This window comes from Python bivittatus, unplaced genomic scaffold, assembly GCF_059951505.1.
Source record: "Python bivittatus isolate LINGU-HERP-01145 unplaced genomic scaffold, Pbiv_v1 ctg000020_np1212, whole genome shotgun sequence".
Taxonomy (NCBI): Eukaryota; Metazoa; Chordata; class Lepidosauria; order Squamata; family Pythonidae; genus Python; species Python bivittatus.
Window position 1 is genome coordinate 34,075,933 of NW_028277030.1, and position 19,521 is coordinate 34,095,453.

The 19,521-nt window shown below is 37.4% G+C and overlaps 1 protein-coding gene across 1 annotated transcript in view; it reads right to left on the bottom strand.

Annotated features, from left to right (window-relative positions):
- Positions 1-19,521, bottom strand: part of CSMD1 (CUB and Sushi multiple domains 1) — a 1,157,732-nt gene that overhangs the window by 105,461 nt on the left and 1,032,750 nt on the right. The window contains exons 43-48 of the mRNA XM_088136832.1: positions 17,186-17,363; positions 15,428-15,573; positions 14,409-14,489; positions 9,692-9,805; positions 3,365-3,553; positions 1,615-1,761 (exon numbers count right to left, since the gene is read on the bottom strand). Coding sequence (XP_087992958.1) covers positions 1,615-1,761; positions 3,365-3,553; positions 9,692-9,805; positions 14,409-14,489; positions 15,428-15,573; positions 17,186-17,363 — 855 coding nt within the window. The remainder of the gene's footprint in view (positions 1-1,614; positions 1,762-3,364; positions 3,554-9,691; positions 9,806-14,408; positions 14,490-15,427; positions 15,574-17,185; positions 17,364-19,521) is intronic.

Consider the following 19,521-nt stretch of genomic DNA (forward strand, 5'->3'; position numbering starts at 1 on the left):
TCCTTCCTTCCATTGTCCTCCCTCCCTCCCTCCCTCCCTCCCTTTCCTTCCTCTCCCTTCCTTCCTTCCTTCCTTCCTTCCTTCCTTCCTTCCTTCCTTCCTTCCTTCCTTTCCTCCCTCCCTCCCTCCCTTTCCTTCCTTCCTTCCTTCCTTCCTTCCTTCCTTCCTTCCTTCCTTCCTTCCTTCCATTTCCTCCCTCCCTCCCTCCCTCCCTTTCCTTCCTTCCTTCCTTCCTTCCTTCCTTCCTTCCTTCCTTCCTTCTTTCCTTCCATTTCCTCCCTCCCTCCCTCCCTCCCTCCCTCCCTCCCTTTCCTTCCTTCCTTCCTTCCTTCCATTTCCTCCCTCCCTCCCTCCCTCCCTCCCTTTCCTTCCTTGTCCTTCCTTCCTTCCTTCCTTCCTTCCTTCCTTCCTTCCTTCCATTTCCTCCCTCCCTCCCTCCCTCCTCCCTTTCCTTCCTTCCTGCCTTCCTTCCTTCCATTTCCTCCCTCCCTCCCTCCCTCCCTTTCCTTCCCCTTCCTTCCTTCCTTCCTTCCTTCCTTCCTTCCTTCCTTCCTTTTCCTCCCTCCCTCCCTCCCTCCCTCCCTCCCTCCCTCTCCTTCCTTCCTTCCTTCCTTCCTTCCTTCCTTCCTTCCTTCCTTCCTTCCCCTCCCTTCCTTCCTTCCTTCCTTCCTTCCTCCCTTCCTTCCTTCCTTCCTTCCTTCCTTCCTTCCTTCCTTCCTTCCTTCCTTTTCCTCCCTCCCTCCCTCCCTTCCTTTCCTTCCTCTCCTTCCTTCCTTCCTTTCCTCCCTCCCTCCCTCCCTCCCTCCCTCCCTCCCTTCCCTTTTTTTTTTGAGAAAACAGTATTATTTCCATAATACTCTAATCCAGAAAAAGCATCTCTGAGACCACTAAGAGGCTACAATGCTTTTAAAAAGGTGAGCAAAAATAATTACAAATGTAAGCTCCCCTCTCTTTCAAAAACTTTTGGGAAATGATCCTCCCCTCCTCTGTGAGTAGTTAAGTTAAACTAAGGTAAACATTTTGGCTCAGCTTTGTGATAAAATAATGAGTATTAAATATGCATGAAATATTTCATTATTGTGAGAGCAATCATTTACTTCAATGGAACCAACAACTATTTGGAATTCCTGAGCACACTGAAAGATAGACAGCAGCTGAAATATTAATATATTTAAGTCAGAAGCTAGAAATTTAATGAGAATCTTTGTAAAAAAAGTTATAAATTCAACTATTTTATGTCTCTGTGCATATGTGTGTGGGGGTTGTGTGTAACATTTATATTTCATATAAATATTAAAGCAGAAATACAATGAGACAAAACTGGCATTTGAACACAGGGACACATTAATGTAGGGACAAAATAATTTTAAATAAGATAATTGGTTATTTCAGCCCAGTATAATTTGTTCTAACTGGTAAAGTTCTGGAGAGGCTCAGTAGGTGTCTATAGTTTATCAGTAGCTCTACTAATTAGGTAGACATCAGGTAGGTTAACCCAGAGGAGTTGCAAGGAGTATTTATGAATTAGTGATATGGGCTCTCTGTACATTCGAATAAATCTTTTCTATATGAGCACATTATAAACAGGACTTTAATGATAAATTCACTACTAACCGGAATAACGTATCTTGAATCCTTTCTTAGTAGTTGCATGGTCAGTTGACCAACGCAGATATAATTGATTGGATTTGCTTGTATAGTTAAGTTGTCCAGTATGATTTCCACTCAAGGCAACCAACAAAGGGCTTTGTCCAGAAGAACCTAAACAACATATATGAAAATGTTAATAGCCTAATCCAGTCACATACATTAGGGTTATTGGAAATACCTTGAAATAATAATTATTGTAATAACACTAAAGAGATATTGCTACCAGTGCTTGAGAAATTAAAATGGGGTCTGAATTCCAATGAGGATTCATGTAATTTAGACTAATTTGAAGATGTGGTGCTTTATTTGCATCCGTCAGAGCATAGACTTGGCACCAAATTCTATAATAAGGTGTTATAAGGTATTAGTAATATTTCTTTTTAATAGATATCAGGTGATATCTATGAAACTGATTTTACCCAGTTAAAAAACATGGTTCCCACTCTGTATTTTGCTCGGTACATTATTTCATGGGAACAACAGACCAGAATGCTTTCATGTGAGAATCTATTTTTTCTGTACACAAAGACATTAAAGGTATGACTTGAAACTTGCATGATAGTAAACTGCTTTCAGCGGGTAACATTTGTTGAAGGAAATAAGGTAGGAAGATCTTAGATCTTTTGATTTTAACAGAAATAACAGGTACATATGCAGACTTGTTTGGGAAGAAACTGGAAAAAAATTATAAGGACGCATGGTGGAAGATGCTTGAAACTTTTCACATCAAATTAAAAGTTAGGTTTCATGGGAATATCAACCTGTTTGGTACAGACAGAGGCCATGATATAGCATGTCTCCAAACAAATCAAAATAAAACAAAACCAAAACATTAAAAAACTAAAATATTAAGTAGACAATTAGATTATTAGCCAATGTAGGATGACTAAATGAGGATAAGAAGCATTGGGCTGGTTCCTTTGAAAAGAACCCTTTTTCAAAGGCTAAAAATAATCGACAAAAAGAAATCACATTTCTGCAGGGTTGATGTGAATAAATCTGTTAGGGGAGTGTAACACATTTAAAACAGGCTCTCTGCAAAGCAGATTAGTGTGAGAAAATATTCCTCCTTGAAGCACAAAAGCAGCTGTGCCCTTTGGAATTCTTCCATAGCTGCTTCAAAGGTTGTCCCCAGTTTGTGCCTGCAGAACCAACATTCTACTGGGACCACCAGCAAAGCAAACCAACACTGCATTTACATGCATCTATAGAGAGCTGGGGACAGACTCTGAAAGAAATGCTGGAATCTTCCAAAGGATGTAGCTTCTTTAATGCTTCAGGAATGGGTGCTTCACTTCCACCAATGCATGCTTCAAAGTATCCCTTTTGAATACTTTGCTCAGAGCTAAAAGATATGCACCTATTTTTTTGATAAACACCAAAATACACAATTTAATATTAGAGGTGCTCCTTGTTATTGCAGAGGTTCTATATTATCGATTTAGATAATGAGATTATGGAGAACAAGGCCATGAAAAAAAATTACTTTACACAGGTGCAAAAAGCTGACTGATATTTAGTGCTTCAGTAAAAAAACAAAAACATGACATAACCTGAAGCTATGTGAAACCCCTTATCATGGATACCAAAGTCTGGTCTTTATTTTCCAACCACAGACATGCAAAACCGTAGATAAGGAGACTATGAATAATGAGGGCCACCTGAAGTTTAATTCCTTCCACATTACTGAATCAACAAATAAAATATATCTCACCATCAAAGATTTCCAGCTCATCAAATTGTTTTTCACTTTGAAATGTTTCTACAAAAACAGAGATGTTATAATTTGGTTCAACTTTAAGAGTCCAGGCACAAGTTTGTGAATTGAGATAGCTGCCTGGATAACCTGGACTGAGGATTACTCCAGATGAATCTGTATGGACTTCATTTGCTGGGCACTGTGCTATAAAATATAAGGGAGGCAGGAAAAACAGGAAAAAAAAAATAAAGGAGTTTATTTTCTTAAATTGCCATTTTTTTTCATAAATATGAAGAAAGATGTTTAATCCAGTTTTGAAATGTATTGCTTATTGAAGCAAAATCAATCAAAATGCAGATTCTTTCCATGAAACAAGATATATTATAAACCAGATGTTACTTTCATAAAATCACACATGCTTCAGAAACTAGATCTGAATACATAAAATACCTTTACCTTGATGATGAACTAAAATTAAATGAATATTCCTCTCTGAATAATATTTAATTGAATCTATTTTGCTTGAATCTATTTTCAGTGATGTAATGAATAATAAATTGTCATGAAACAAAAAAGTCTATGTAAATTTATCATGAAATCACATATATTTGCTTAGTCCCCTAGAAGTTGTTAGGATTATCCTATTCTCAGAAGAATAGCCAGTTATTCTTCCGAATGCTATAGACGCTTGGTTCCATGCATAAAAACTAGGAAAATCTCAGCTGATCAAAGCAGTCTGAATATTTTAGATTCACATATGAAGTGAATAGACAATAGACTGGCATATATATTTATTTTTGAAAGAACTTCAGATTTTACACTATAATGATAATGTTTAGCAAGATAACTGAAGAAAGAAAACATACACATAGGAAATGAAAATAGTACAGTATTTCTTTATTCACTTGTAAGCCATGATGGTGATGATGATGATGATGGTGATGATGATGATGATGAGGAGGAGGAGGAGGAGGAGGAGAAAGTAAAAGCTGGACAGAACATTTTAAAGTGTTAGAGTCTTACAATGAGATTTCAAACATTAGACTTTTATTTTTACTTTATCTAATAGTAAAATTTGAACAGTAATGAAAAATACTATCTTGCCTTTAGCATCCCTGCAATGCAAAGTTGGAAGATGTCAAAAAGTGTCTTGAAACTTTTAGGGCCAACAATATCAGGGTGAAAAATTGAATGAAGTTGAGTGAAAAGTGGGTTCTAAATCTCAAATGAAGAAGAGCTTAAGTTCTATTCCCTCCCAGATAATGAAACAGAACAGAAAGAAGTTGAAGCTGAAATAATTTCTTCTCCAGATTCTGAGGAACTCCTGAAGCTTCAAGAGAAATTCAAGAGATTCCAGAGATGTCTCAGCTTTAAGTGTTTGTAATTTAAAAGCCCTTTTGCATGATTTAAAGCATTATAAAATGATAGAGTTTCAGCAATTAACATTCTCTGTAGAAGCATTAAAATCTGCTGTTGTAGGAATAATGGAGTATCTTGACTCTCCTGATAAGAACATGGTGGAGCTTAATTATATAGTTTCTCATGAAAAAAGAATAAATTATCTTAAAAGTTCCAATAAGCAATCCTCCAAAAGTTTTGAGGGCATGCTGAAAGGGAATAAAGATACCTACTGACCCGTTTAGTGGGTTCTTTGCATAGGAAATATTAATGTTTTCTGAATATTTCTTTCTTTATTTAATTTGCATAGCCGCCCACCTCACTAAGAGACTCTGGGCAGTGAACAAAAATTTAAAAATAAAAACGATTGAAATAATACAAACATTAAAATACATAGCAGCCAAAAATAAAGCACCCATTATAATAACAAAATTAAACATGAAATGGGTTCCTGAACACACTTGGGACCCCAGGCCTGGACACAAAGCCAGGTCTTTAAGGACTTATAAAAACCCGATCTCTGAAGGGAGAATGTTCCATAAGGTGGCCACTACAGCAGAAAAGGTATGTCTTCTAGGTCCTGCCAACAAGCATTCCTTAACCAATGGGACCCAAAGCATGCCCATCCTGCCAGTTGAAGCTTCCAGATTCTCTTCAAGGGCAGCCCCATGTAGAGTGCATTGCAGTGGTCCAGATGGGAGGTCACAAGAGCATGAGTGACAGTGAGCAGAACCTCCCAGGCCAGGAATGGACACAACTGGTGCACAACCTGAAAGTGTGCAAAGACATCCTAACCACAGTTGCCACCTGCTCTTCAGGCAGGATCCATGAGTCCAGGAGGACCCCCAAATTGTGCACTAGTCCTGTCTGAGGCAATGCCACCTCATCCACAACCAACAATGGAAAATCCCTGGCACCAGAAGGTCCATACACCCAAAGCCACTCAGTCTTGCCTGGGTTAAGCTGAAGCCTGTTGCACCCCATCCAGGTCCCCACAGCCTCCAGACACTAGGACAGGATGTCCATGGCATCACTGAGGAAGCCTGGGGTGGAGATATAAAGCTGAGTATCATCAGCATACTGGTGATACCTCACCCCAAACTGCCAGATAACCTCATCCAGTGGCCTCATGTGGATATTAAACGGGAGGGGAGAAAGAACCGAACCCTGAGGTACACCACAAGGTAGGGGCTATGAACTGGATCTCTCCCTGCCTATAACACTGATTGGAACCGGCCCCAGAAGGAGGACTAACACAGCCCTGTGCCACCCACCCCCAACTCCCAGAGCTAGTCCAGAAGGATACCATGATTGATGGTATCGAAAGCCACTGAGAAGTCAAGAAATGCTAGGATGGATGTATTATCCTGCTTCCCATCCTGCTTCCACCAGAGGTCATCCAAGAGCACGATCAATGTCATCTCCATCCCATACTTCAGCCTGAATACTGACTGAAAGGGGTCCAGATAAACTGTTTCACCCAGAGTTCTTTGAGGCTGCAGTACAACTACCTCCTCCACAACCTTCCTTAGTGAAGGTTGGAAACTGGACACAAACTATTCAAACTGGTTGGGGTCAAGTGATGGCCTCTTGAGAAGGGGGTGCACAGTCATCTCCTTAAGAGCTGGTGGAACCACCCACTCCTTCAAGGAAGAATTAACCACTGCCCAGACCTAATCACACATCCCTCCTGGGCAGCTTCTGCCAGGTGAGGGATGGCACAAGGGTCCAAGGGAGGTGTGGTGAGGGTGCAAGGGAGGTGTGAGGGGGTGTGAAGGAGGTATGGCAAGGCTGGGGGAGAGTGTACAGGGTTGCATGGGGGTGGGTGAGGGTGTGAGGGGGGTGCAGTGAGGGTCAGGGAGGGTATGCAGAGATGTGAGGGAGGCATGGCAAGGCTCAGGGAGGGTATGGGGGGTGTATGGGTGGCAGGGAGGAATGGCGAGACTTCTGGATGCAGGAGTGCGTGAGTGGCTGGCACAGCACGAGTGGAGAAGGGCTGGGGGAGGGTGTGCAGGTGGGGGAGATTTACTCCAGCAACTCGTGACCTTCCTTGCCACTGACTTTCTGGGGAAGCCGGCAGGGAACGCTGCAAATAGCAATTGTGGGGCGCTGTAATCAGTCATAAGTGCGAGCCAGTTGCCAAGTTCCCAGATCCTGATCACATGACCTCAGGGGTGCTGGAATGGCCAGAACTCCAAGGACTGGTTGTAACCATCATTTGAACAGTTGCTGAATGAATGGTTGAAGATCAAGGACTACCTGTATATGTATATGAGGGTTGAATACAAAATAATGTCTCCTCCTCCATAATTTTAGTTTAAATAGGGATATTTGAATAAATAACATAGAAAAATAATCCTTGAAATAAGCTCTTTTGTTACTTGAATTTTCTTCTTCACATAATCACCACCATTGGCTACACACCTCTGCCAATGATTGACAAGTTTCTTAAAGCCATCACAAAAGAAGTCCATACTATTTTTCTTCAAACAGTCCAAACAGTCCTTTCACTTTGTCACTTGAGTCAAACAGATGCCCATGAAAGTATTGCTTCAATTTGGGGAAAACGTAGAAGTTGCTGGGCATGAAGTCTGGACTGTCTAGTGGATGGGGGAAGATGGTGAGATCCAACTTTGCAGTTGCATAGTGGCTTGTGAGGTGTGAGGAGTAGCACTGTCATGTTGCAGCAAAATGTCCTTGTGCTTCCAAATTCTGCTTAATTGTCATTTTAACATGTGCATGGTATATTTCACAAGGATTTTCTTGCACCTGGCATCACTATCAACTCAGAATATAGCATTCTGAGTTGATAGTGGTGCCAGGTACAAGGAAATCCTTGTGAAAAATATCACGTGCATCTCAAATGCAGCATGTGAGGAAGACAACAGGCAAGTTACAACTGGTCCAGCATGCAGCAGAATGCACAGTTCTGGGTATTTCATGTTTTGCCCTGTTACACTGCTGCTGGGTGAGCTGCACTGGCTTCCATTTGCTTTCCAGGTGCAACTCAAGGTTCTGGTTATCGCCTTTAAAAGCCTACATGCCAAAGGACCACAGCTCCCTGAAAGTATCTGGCCATCTCACCAAGTCTGATAGGGTGGGCAAGCTCCAGGTCCGTTCCCATAAATGTTGCAATCTGGTGGGACCCCAGAGGGCAAATCTTCCATGGCTGCCCCAACCCTTTGGAGCAGTCTTCCCCATGAGATCTGGAGGGCCCCCAATGTATTAGCCTTCTGGAGGGGTGCAAAAACCCAGCTTTTCACCCAGGTATTGGGCTAGGATGGAACAGCCCGGCAAATGCAAATGTAAATGTGTTGTTGATGGGATGTTATGGTGCTGTGATGGAATATGTGATGTTGTACATCTTTAAGCAAAGGAATACTGAGAGATGCTTCAGCTTTGGAGAAGAAAGAATGGCTTCATTTAAGGCCCTTCAGGCTGAAGGTGCCCCTTCCTCACAATAGTTCAGTTTGTTGAAAAGCTTGGAGTCAGTGTGAATATACAAAACTGAGACAGTTTTAGGTAGGGATTTGCTGGATACAGGTAGTCCTCATTTAGCAACCACAATTGAAACTGGCAACTTGGTCATTAAGCAAAGTGGCCATGACTGTGCTTATGATCTTATTTCAGCTTTCCTTTGCTTTACAGACCTGTGAAGATCATAAATGCAAGGATTGCTCATAAAGTTATTTCTTCATCACTGTTGTAACTGTGAATGGTTGGTAAATGATGATTACCTATACTTAAGAATTGTGAACAATGAAGCAAATGAGTTTAAATATGAAACATGTATGTATGTATGTATGTATGTATGTATGTATGTATGTATACACTGGGATCTGGTTTTAAATGATAATTCTAATGTTATAATTGTTCCATTATTTCTATAGTTGTTACTATTCAAATGGAATATTTGGTATTTGGCAATTTTTACTTCTTCAGGAAACTACTCTTCGAATGCAGTTAAAACTAAACTTTCAAAGTTCTGACTTGAGATTCCTTTCATACTGGTCATCTTCTCTTTGACATATGAACCCTCTTTAGTCTTATTAAAATTGGACCCAGTCTACTTGCATTCAGGAGGAAGAGAAGGGATGAACCCCCATGATATCATCCTCCATGAGTAGAAGGTGGCCATTACAGTCAAGAATTTAGTTTATGCATAGTCATTAACATGATTGATAACTCAGAATAGTTAATTATGTGGACAGCTTTCATGAATAGAGAAAGCTACCCCATAGAAATGGTTGCCCTGTACACATAGAAACCAAAATAAGGAGAAGGGAGCTGCTAAAGTGTTTATGCTGTTACCAGTGAGCATAGGTAAAATATTCTTACTTTTAATAAACTGTAAGAGGAAAAAAGTTGCCTGTTTCACTAATCAAGTACCACAGCAATGACTTACACTTCTATAATATGCCATTTTATAGAGCAGAATTCAACAGCTTCTGTGTATATATGGAAGTCCTGGCACATATACTCAAACCATTAGTATGGTTCTAGAATGTTCAGTAAAGTCAGATTTGTTGTGTTTTTCATATAAATCCAAAATGCAATTTCATATTTTGTCACCTAATTTTCTGTCTCTAATATTATACCATCTCATCTTATTTAGGGCACAATATCTATCACTAAAAATGAGTTGTGCTTCACACTATATATTTAGTTTCAAGAATCTCTTGATTATTTTGGTTCTGACATTTGTACAATGTTCTGTGATAACAGTATTTTGCTCTTATTTATACTTACTCTGAAATAATTCAATTTCTGTCCCTTCAGAGCTAAAGTTTTTCTGTTTCTTCTTGCTTAGCATATTGATGTTACCCATACTTTTTCATTATATTTCCTAATTATCACATTGTTGATTTAAAGCAAATTTAAACATCAAATACAATATGTGAAAAACTCTTTCATAATCCCTACATATAGTTATTGCATACATACCTTCACAAATTGGAGGAGAACCCTCAAACTGAAGTTGAGCTTTTAACTTACAGAACATCATGTCATTTCCAACCAAGGTATAGCCAGGATGACATTTGTATTTGACAAAATCTCCTGAAATAATTTATAAGAAGAAAGAAATGGAAAGATTTAAATCTAGATTATAGCAACATCATTTACTATACCTTTCCATACCTTTCTATCATTGCTTCAACCAGATCTATATGTCAATTTTTTTTTAATATAATTTTACTGAAAGTTTTAAAACCAAGAGTAAAAATGAATACAAACTATAATAGAGTAGGAAAGAAAAAAAAAATAAAAAAGGAAGAAATAAAAGAGAAAGCTAAAGTGCAAAAAGAAAAAAAAGATAGAAGAAAAATAGAAAAGAAAGAAAAAAGATATAAAGAAGTGGCTTCTGATCTTCTTTACAGCAGTTATAAGTACAATTGTAGATTTACCTCTGTCTCTAAAGTTACATTGTGTCTCTCTTCTTTCTATAATCTATCCTATCTAATCATCAAAACCATAAATCATAAGTTATTTTTTTTTCTGTTTTACACAAAAAGTCCATAAGGGGTTTCCAGTCATCAATAAATGTAGATAATTTTCTTTTCTCTAATCAAACAGGTCATTTTGGCCATCTGAGCAAGTTCATCTGAGCAGAACTGAGCAAGTTCTACATTTTCTTCTTTATTTTGTATAAACGTTTGTAAGTACATGTGTACCTCTTAGTTGACCAGAATACTGGCTTGCTGGTTTAGAGGTCCTACCTTGCATAGCATGCTTGGGTTAAAACTGGGCTTTGATTGTGCTTGTGGCATATGGCCAAAATGTATCAAAAATGACTACTATTGTATTAAGCATTAGCAGAGAATGTTACGTAGTTGGACACGGGTATACCAAGGCTGATAACTCAGTCGATATCTTCTGTTTCACTAAAATGCATTATGTAAAAGTATTTATTTATTTATTTATTTATTTATTTATTTATTTATCTATCATATATTTATCAATTTCTAACGTGCCTGTCACAACAAGGGGAAAAACCAAGTTCAGCGTATACAGAAATATCTCTGATTCAGTCTTGGGCATCTCCACATGGAATTGAACTAAGTAGATCAATTTATTTATTAATTAAATTTATATCTCACCTTTCCTCTAAGAGATCATTATAACAATTATTATTATATTTTTATCCATCTATCTATCTATCTATCTATCTATCTATCTATCTATCTATCTATCTATCTATCTATCATCTATCTCAAAGTGGCAAGTATACCTAATACTCCTGCCTCCTATTTTTTCCCCAGAACATCTTTGTGAGGTGAGTTGGGCTGAGAGAGAGTGACTGACCCAAAGGCACCCACCTGGCTTTCATGACTAAGGCTCTAAGGCACATATCTCTCCCCCCACCATTTTCCCCATAACAGCAACCTTGTGAGCTAGGCTGAGCTGAAAAAAGTGACTGACCCAAAGTCACAGTGAGTTTCTGTAACTGATAGTGTACTTGAACTTGGGGCTCCCAGATCATAGTCCCAGCACTTTAACTACTAAAGATCACAGACTCTCAAGTATTCAGTATAGAGAAATACTTTCTGATTTTCCTGTGCTCCCAATGCAGTTACCACAGAAGCAATTAAGATGCAGTAAAATAGCAACTACAATGTAACAATCTCCCACTGCAATGAAAATACAATTTTAAGAGCAGATACAAGAATTTTAAGTACTATTAAAATCATGAGATTATGGAATTTTCACCTAAATGATCAGAAGATGTTTATGTCTAAGAGGCCAGTTCCAACACACAGTGTCACGTGGGAATGGAAGCAATTAATAAGAGCTACAAGATCAACTTGCTCTGCCACCTTCTGGAGATAAGCTGTAGTGATACTGTGCCCTCTTGAACTGAATAGCTGTCTGGAGCTACTCTCGTGGCTTTCATACAACATAAGACTTTCATCCTTTCACTTTAAAAGAGGAAATGATCACTTTCTCATTGGGCATTCTGTCTCATTTTCAGAAATACATAAAATAATTTGCTGAAGGTAGGGTAGGAAAGACACCAGGAGATTACGGTATTCCCTCAAGGTCAGACTGGTGAGCCCCAAGTTTGGCCTCTCTTTTTAGTTACATGGTTAGGTCAACTCAGATTCCTAAAGTCTTGGGATTTCCGATCATTATTCCCATCTTTAAGAAGAGCAACGAAGTTGAACTTGCTAGTTATCATCCAGTCTTTAAAGTACAAAGACATTTGTACTAGAAGCTGTTAGACTGGATGGAGTAGAACATCCTTGCAGTCAAACTGCAGGAGTTAGAGCCAGCTCCTCCAGAATGGACCAAGTCCTGGTACTATAACATCTGACAGAAAAATATACAGCAGTATCTAAATTGCCTCTATTTGCAATATTTAAAAGCAGACTTTTGACTATTACTAAGGACAATTTATGGGAGAAACTTATGGTCTACTTAACAGATTTCTATCTGCTTTCTCTCATCTACAAATTACACATCAATACTAGCTAGTATACTGACTCCTGACAGAAGTGATACCAATTAGAGAGTAATAAAGTAAAGCTTCATCCTTATACTAAATACTATTTAGTATTTATGTGTTATCTTACAATGGTATATTTAGCCACAATGGAACATCCTCCTTCTACGTTATTGAATGAACACACAAAAATTCAGTTGTATTTAGGTGATGTATTTGTCCTATCATGGACCCCAATGAGGTTAAGGAGGATGATGAGGGATCTTGCTCTCTTTGTGAGGAACACCTCCTACAGATTTGTAAAACCAAGTTCATGGCCTTTGCAAAAGGCAAGGAAAAAGAAAGCAGCTAACCTGAAGTAACAATGGGCATAGCATTAAACAGGTGCCAAGTTTACAATATCAAGAGTCCTTTTCCAAAGCACAGGAAAGCATCATACCCATACATCTGAAGCGTCCTCAAATGCCCAGAAGAGGATATTGGTGACTATCCTACCCTTTTATACAGTAGAGGAGCCAATTCTGTACCTGCTGTGATTAAGCCATTTGTTGCAGTTAATCCAAGGCTCTGAAGCATCTTCTTTACATTAAATTAAACCCATTAATTCATTTAACTATATTTTATGTTGTTCAATCTAATTTTTAGGAAGATGTTCTTAGTGGCTAATAAGTCAAATGCAGCACACCATGCTAAAGCAGGATCAACCAAATTCCAGAAAAGGGTCTGGGTCATTATGTTTAACTGAACATAATAACTACATGGTTTAGTTATGTTTAACTAAACCATAACTACATGGTTTAGTCCTGCTTAGTTTAACAGAAAATTATCAGTTGTCCTAGTATGCTGGGAGTAGAGGACAAGCTACAATATGCATATTTTCTGAGTAGCTTTGGGGACTGGGTTATGGACTCACCAAGACAATGCTCATACATTCTGTATATGGAAACTCAGATTGAATATACAGGAATCCATTAAAAGCTGAGTTACCGAATCAGTTCAGTAATTTTAAGCCAGCTAGGCTTCTTGATCGGCTTACACCATTTAACTACTACATGTTTTGACACCTTACCCTCAACAGTTTTAAAAGGCAGATTAAGGAAGATTCTTTAGGCTAATAAAATATGTCCTCATGGAACTGGATCATAGTTACATCGATGGTCCATACCTTACTCTATTGCAATTTTTATAGAGATCCATATTAAAAGTTGGTGTTACAAGGACTGTATGTGTTTAACACAAGGTTGAACATGAAGCTAGTTCAGAATAACTTATTCAGTTTGTTTCTACTGGAATAAATAGGGCTCAGATTTGCCCTGTCACATGATATAACTTTTCAGGTTGAGTTCAATGGGATTTTAGTATAATTAACTTGCAGTTAAATCTGAAATATGTTTATCCAGGAGCAAGGTTCTCTGACTTCAACAAAGCTTTTTCAACAAGACTTATAAATACATTTAAAATTTCATCATTAACCTGGCTTCAATTTATAGACTTTAACTAAAGGATTGCCTTGTAAACATGCTAGACTGATTGCTAACTACAGGCTTCTGCTTTTTAATTACAATTTTCCTGCTGAAATGCATTTGTTTTGTGAAACAGTTTATTCTATATACATTCCTTGCTTTTTTATAACATTTTCTTTGCATCTGGTATGTGCTTTACAATTTTGCCATTGTAAGATTTTTTCCTAGCCAATATGACCCACTATCAGGGGATCTAGATTGGGAGTAACTTTTTTTGAATGAAAAATATGTCACCATAAGAGGATTATCCATCTTGTAAGTATAGCTGTATTAGAAATAATCAAACAACATAAATATATACTATATATCTATATATCTACACCTGTAGCTTCAGTAATTGCCACTTTTGATTATATAATACTTGTATTTCTACACTGCTCTGTGCCAAAAAAACTGAAATACAACAGACATAAAGATTTCAATTGACAATTAATATAGATTTACTAACTGTCATTTTAAGAAATTTAATACTTAAAACATTAAGCATTCTTTTTTAAAAAAAAATTGGAGCACTTCTACCCAAGTACACTTAGGTGAATAGGAATAAGCTACACATATTCCAACATTAAGGACATTTTACCAGTGACTACAACTTTAAGTAAAAAGAACATTTCAGATATACTAATAATATCAGTTAAATAGAAGTTTGAATTGAGAATAAGTATATACATATAATGACACAGACATCAATTGTTACCTATTTCAAAATCGTCATCTTCTGCAAGCAATTCAGCTTGTGGAACTGCTGGAGGAGACTGGCACTTCTTAAGCTGATATGCTATAGAATCAAATCAAAATTGCATTAGTACTGGTTTGAAGAGAAGCCTCACTGTAAGGTGAATGCTGCCCAAGAATCTTTGAGGAAAAGGTGTGATGGTGTATGAATATTAAAACCCAGATGACAGTTGTAGCAAAATGGGCATAGTGAAAAAAAAAATCAGGTGAAAAAGCTGTTATTTAAAGCTTCTGACTATATGGGTCTGTATTCCCATGTGAAATATTGGGATTACTGTGTCCATATATGCACACCTTTGCACAAATCAAAAGAAAATATTTTGTTAACTTTAATTTCTTACTGCGAATATGTGTGTGCATGTATAGAGATATACATGTCATGACACTCTCCTTTATTACTTTCTTGCCCTACCAATATAGCCAGAAGTCTATCTACTTTCCTTAAAATTAGTGTCCTTTCTCAGAAATAAGACTATGACAAAATGAAAATGAATAAAAAGCATCTTAAATAACACAAGCAGTCTCTTTAGAAACCACTTCCTACCATATGGGTATATTTTTTCTGACTATATAACCAGAAATGATGTTGTTCTATAGCTTCAAATGAGAAAATGTCCCATGTCTGAGCAGTTCAAGCTTTTTTGACAGGAAATTAGAATATCAATGTATTTCATTAATACCCCCAAGTCCTTAGGACTTACTTAGGAGTGGGTGGCCTGGGTTAAGTGCTTAGGGCTTTCCGTTAAAATATTCAAGGCCAAGTAACACATGTTAAATATTTAACTCTCCTTTTGCTGCAGATAATAAAGGTTGATACTCTAGAGGTTTTCATTAAATTAAAATATCATGCCAATTGAACCAATCTAATGTATTGGTTAGGAAGTAGGAAGAAAATATTCTTTTAAATCACCCCATATTGCCTGACTCTCCTTATCTCTCACACACATACACGATTTGTTAGATGAGAGAAAAAATACTGACCATGAAAATTGAGAACAAAGAATCCACCAGTGGAGAAATCACTGTGAAACTTGAGAAGGACTTGATTGCTAGAGCTGTAAGCAGTTTCAAGAGCTGTATTCCCACTGAACACTCCCAGCTGAGGTGAATTTTGGTCTGGGCCATCCCTAGGACCAAGGACCAAGAAAAAGAAAACAGTTTCAGCAAAAGGCTGTAATTAAGTTTTACACTAACAGTATTGTATATTGATAGTAGCTTTAAATCTTCAGGAAGAGAGGATAATCTAAACAATTGTAGCATAGTGATTCATTTGTATTCAAATCTATCAATACATTTAAGAACAATCCTTAACTGTGAAAAGTGTAACCTTTAAAAAAAAATAGGGAAAGCTATGAAAGTAACGTATAGTACAATTTTTTTCCCACAGTTCTGTCCTGAAATTGTTTCAACTCTTTCTTTACATTAATATCTATAGAAAAATGCTTATGCTGTGAAACCAACCTAGCCTTTGTGGTACTTCAGCCTGTCAGCTACTTCCCAAGCAAGAAGTACACATGTCCTTCCTCACATAAGCAAGAAAAGATTCCTCCTAATCCCTCCCTATTTAGGCTAGAAAAGCCTTTTTCTTTAAGAAGAATGGAAGCATTATCTCTGGAGAAATTAAAGAAGTGTGGAGTCCTTGATGCTTTCTGAGTTTACGCACTGATGATGTTACCTAGTTGGGTACTGAAACATCTGCAAGCAAACAATCAAGCTCAGAGAGCACCAAGGACTCCACAGTTCAACCCTGAGCTACAGATATTCTCTTTCTTCTAAATTAAAGAAGGAAGGAGACATACTTGGACCAGGAAAATTGATCCTAAGCCCCTGATTAAAGGTTGCAACTTTACAGGAATCTGGAAAACTCCAGGGAAGAAAAGAGAAATCCTTTGCTTCAGGAACTCAGTTTTTCCCCCCCCCCTAAGGTATAGACAATTTTTATTCAAAAATCTACAACTAGATCTTTGATTTACTTCAAAGATGTATTAAAATTGCTTCTGATAACTGCTATCTCTGAAGTTTCTTCTATCTGTGCAAAGCTACTTATTGTGCATTTATTATATACTGGGCTCTTTGAGTAGCAGATCCTTCAGACCTTGAATCTCTCCTAGGTTTATATTCTCTTCGATAGTTTGTTATGGGGAATTGATTTAAGATTCCATCTCTGATCTAAACAGCTCTGAACTGTTAACTCCTTTGCCATTGAATGCTTTACATATGACTTCCTAAAGTTAAGGAAGTTATTTATTTTCTTCTTATTTTTAATACATTTGATTTTAGATTATTGTGACAACTGTAGAACTGATTTTAGGGAAGTTGTAAGAGAGCCATTAAGGGGAAGGAAGGAACAAGTACTTAACTCAACATCATTACAGTTGCCTTGATTTGTCTAGTATAAGATGTGACAGTGAGAAACATGGACAGCCTTTCAAGATTCTATTGCTATATCCTGCAACAATAAAGTATCATTCCTTGAATCCCTATGATATCTGTTTTTATGTTAACCATAAAAGATATAGATAAAACTAGGTTTCTCATAAGCAGCTTTGGAAATTTCTGTGTTGAAAAACAGGCTTACTAAGCAGAATGAGAAGCTTGCTAATAAACAAAATCAGCTGTACAGGAACATATTCCTGCACTTACACATCACATATTTTTTACTTTTCTATTTAGCCACATAAAGATGGGAAAAATACACAAACAAATATCACGCTTTACAGTAATAAGTTGTTAACATACCATACAGCAATGTAGTCATTCACTAATTCTGTTTGGAGTAAGGTGAAATTGATATAGATGCCATGACCCTGGGCTACAGTTATAAGCCAAGTACAATCTTTTGAATTTGGGTATTCATCTGGAAATCCTGGTGAGTATACAGTACCATTTTGAGATGTTACATTATATCCACAAGGGGCTGATAAAAGAAAGAATAACAACATATATCAGTCTAGTCTTTTAGAAACCAGTGTATCCTAGCCAGCTGTATGTATATCTCTCTCTGTGTGTATGTGTGTATATGTATGTGTATACACACACACACACACACACACACTCCAAAGTGAGAGAGTAACAAAATACATCATCTTTCATAATAACAGGCAATTAAACAGAATAATCTGGTTCATAACTATATTATACTGGCATCTTAAAATAATTCAGTAGTGATCAAGTGGTCAATTAAAAGACAGGATGATGGAGTAGGGATGCTTTGAAGTTGACACAGAAAATCTCTTTTTACCTTAAGAGCTACATTTTCTGGTACTGAACTGTTAAACACATAGAGGTAACATGCACACAGTCATTCACACAAATAAAATATATACATGCTTTGACAGAAATTCTATCTATCTATCTATCTATCTATCTATCTATCTATCTATCTATCTATCTATCTATCTATCTATCTATCTATCTATCTATCTTTTTCTTAATTGTTACCTCCCATACTGAGGAAAATGCTGAAAAGGATCATAAAGATGTTGGAAATGAAAACTTAATCCCACTACAGGCCGTACTATTTTTTTTCACATTGCAATTCTGTCAAATTTATGTCCCCAGAGCAATTAGCTTTTACTAAGCTAAGTACTATAAGGTAGGTCGAAGGGAGGCTGGAAGCCAACCAGGGTTGCCTGTATTCAGCCCATGAAGTATTGGTTTCCTCATCCCTCCCCATTTTAGAAATTCTATCCTTATCAAATGATCAAATCCACCACCTACAACCAATTTGCAGATTAAAAATACTCTGATCCTCTAGTTTTTCTAGTTCTTTGAATGTATTGCAGTTCTCTGCACTTATAATTGTCACCTCTCTTTTTTTGGCCAAAAACAGTCTTGTGCCTGGCAAATAATACTGCTTTTCTAAATGTATGCATGATAATACTGTTGCACATACATATATGCTTAGCACTTGGTATCAAAAGGCAATGGACAAAATCATGGGTAATCAGATATGAAACTGAACTTGAATTAAAATGATGTGAATCACCCAGTGCTAGTATCAGGTGGATACTCTGAGGACAGGATATCATAATCAGGCAGTAATAAAGAATGCCTTGATCCTGCTGGCCATCTCTCTAACTGGCAAAAGTGCGAGTTATGAGAAAGGACCTCATCAAATGTATGAACAGCTCAGAAAAGGAATAAGAGACTGTTCACATCAATCACGAATCATATGATATAGCAAAGAAAGTGACGCTCCTCCCACCCCACCCCACCATTGCAATGAAGAGCAGTGGCAGCTTCTGCGATTCACTGTCAATGACTGCATCTTTGGTTATAAATGACGTTATTGGCAGTGCACAAATCACTGCACCACTTCCTAGTCTCTCCTTGCACTCTGCTGGCATCAAATAAAATAGCAGTAGCTGCTGTTGCAGCTGCTTCAGATATCTTGGCCTTAGGCAGGGTAGGACTTTACAAGTCAAACAGAATGCTTTGAAGTGTATTGAAAATCATCATCCGCTTTTCGTATCTCAGCAAATACGATAAATGTGTCAGGATCCACATAACGCCACAGTTGCTACATAACGTCATTAGAGTAGTATCTACTTATTATTTTAGTCTGTAAGATACATGTTTCTTTTTAAATAAATCTGAGATGTGCATCTTGCCATTCATTGATCAGTGTGGCAGTATTCCCAACTTCTATAATAAATACGCTCCTGGCAAATGCATTATTTACAGTAAACTGGTTTACTGAAGGAAGTACTCTGCTTTTTAATTGCAAATAATTAACACTGCCAGGTGGCAACAACAACAACAAAAAATCATTTCATATGTTTAGTTTTAAGTAGATATCTAAGCATGATACAGTTTAGTTTGAAGGTTCCCATCTGGCTTTTTTGCATGACAAAGTGGTCATTTTTATAGTTTGCTTTTTTCCCCAAGGATTTTCATTTATGAATGTTAAAAAGTTATTTTAATTATAGCATTTAGTACAAATAATTTTAATTCTAAGCATGGCATATAATAATTAACTCTATTCCACTATGTATAATGTGTGAGATTTCAAAGTAATTTGAGGAAATTCTGAGCACATCAACTAAAATATAAGAGGCGTGAGTTAGAAGCTA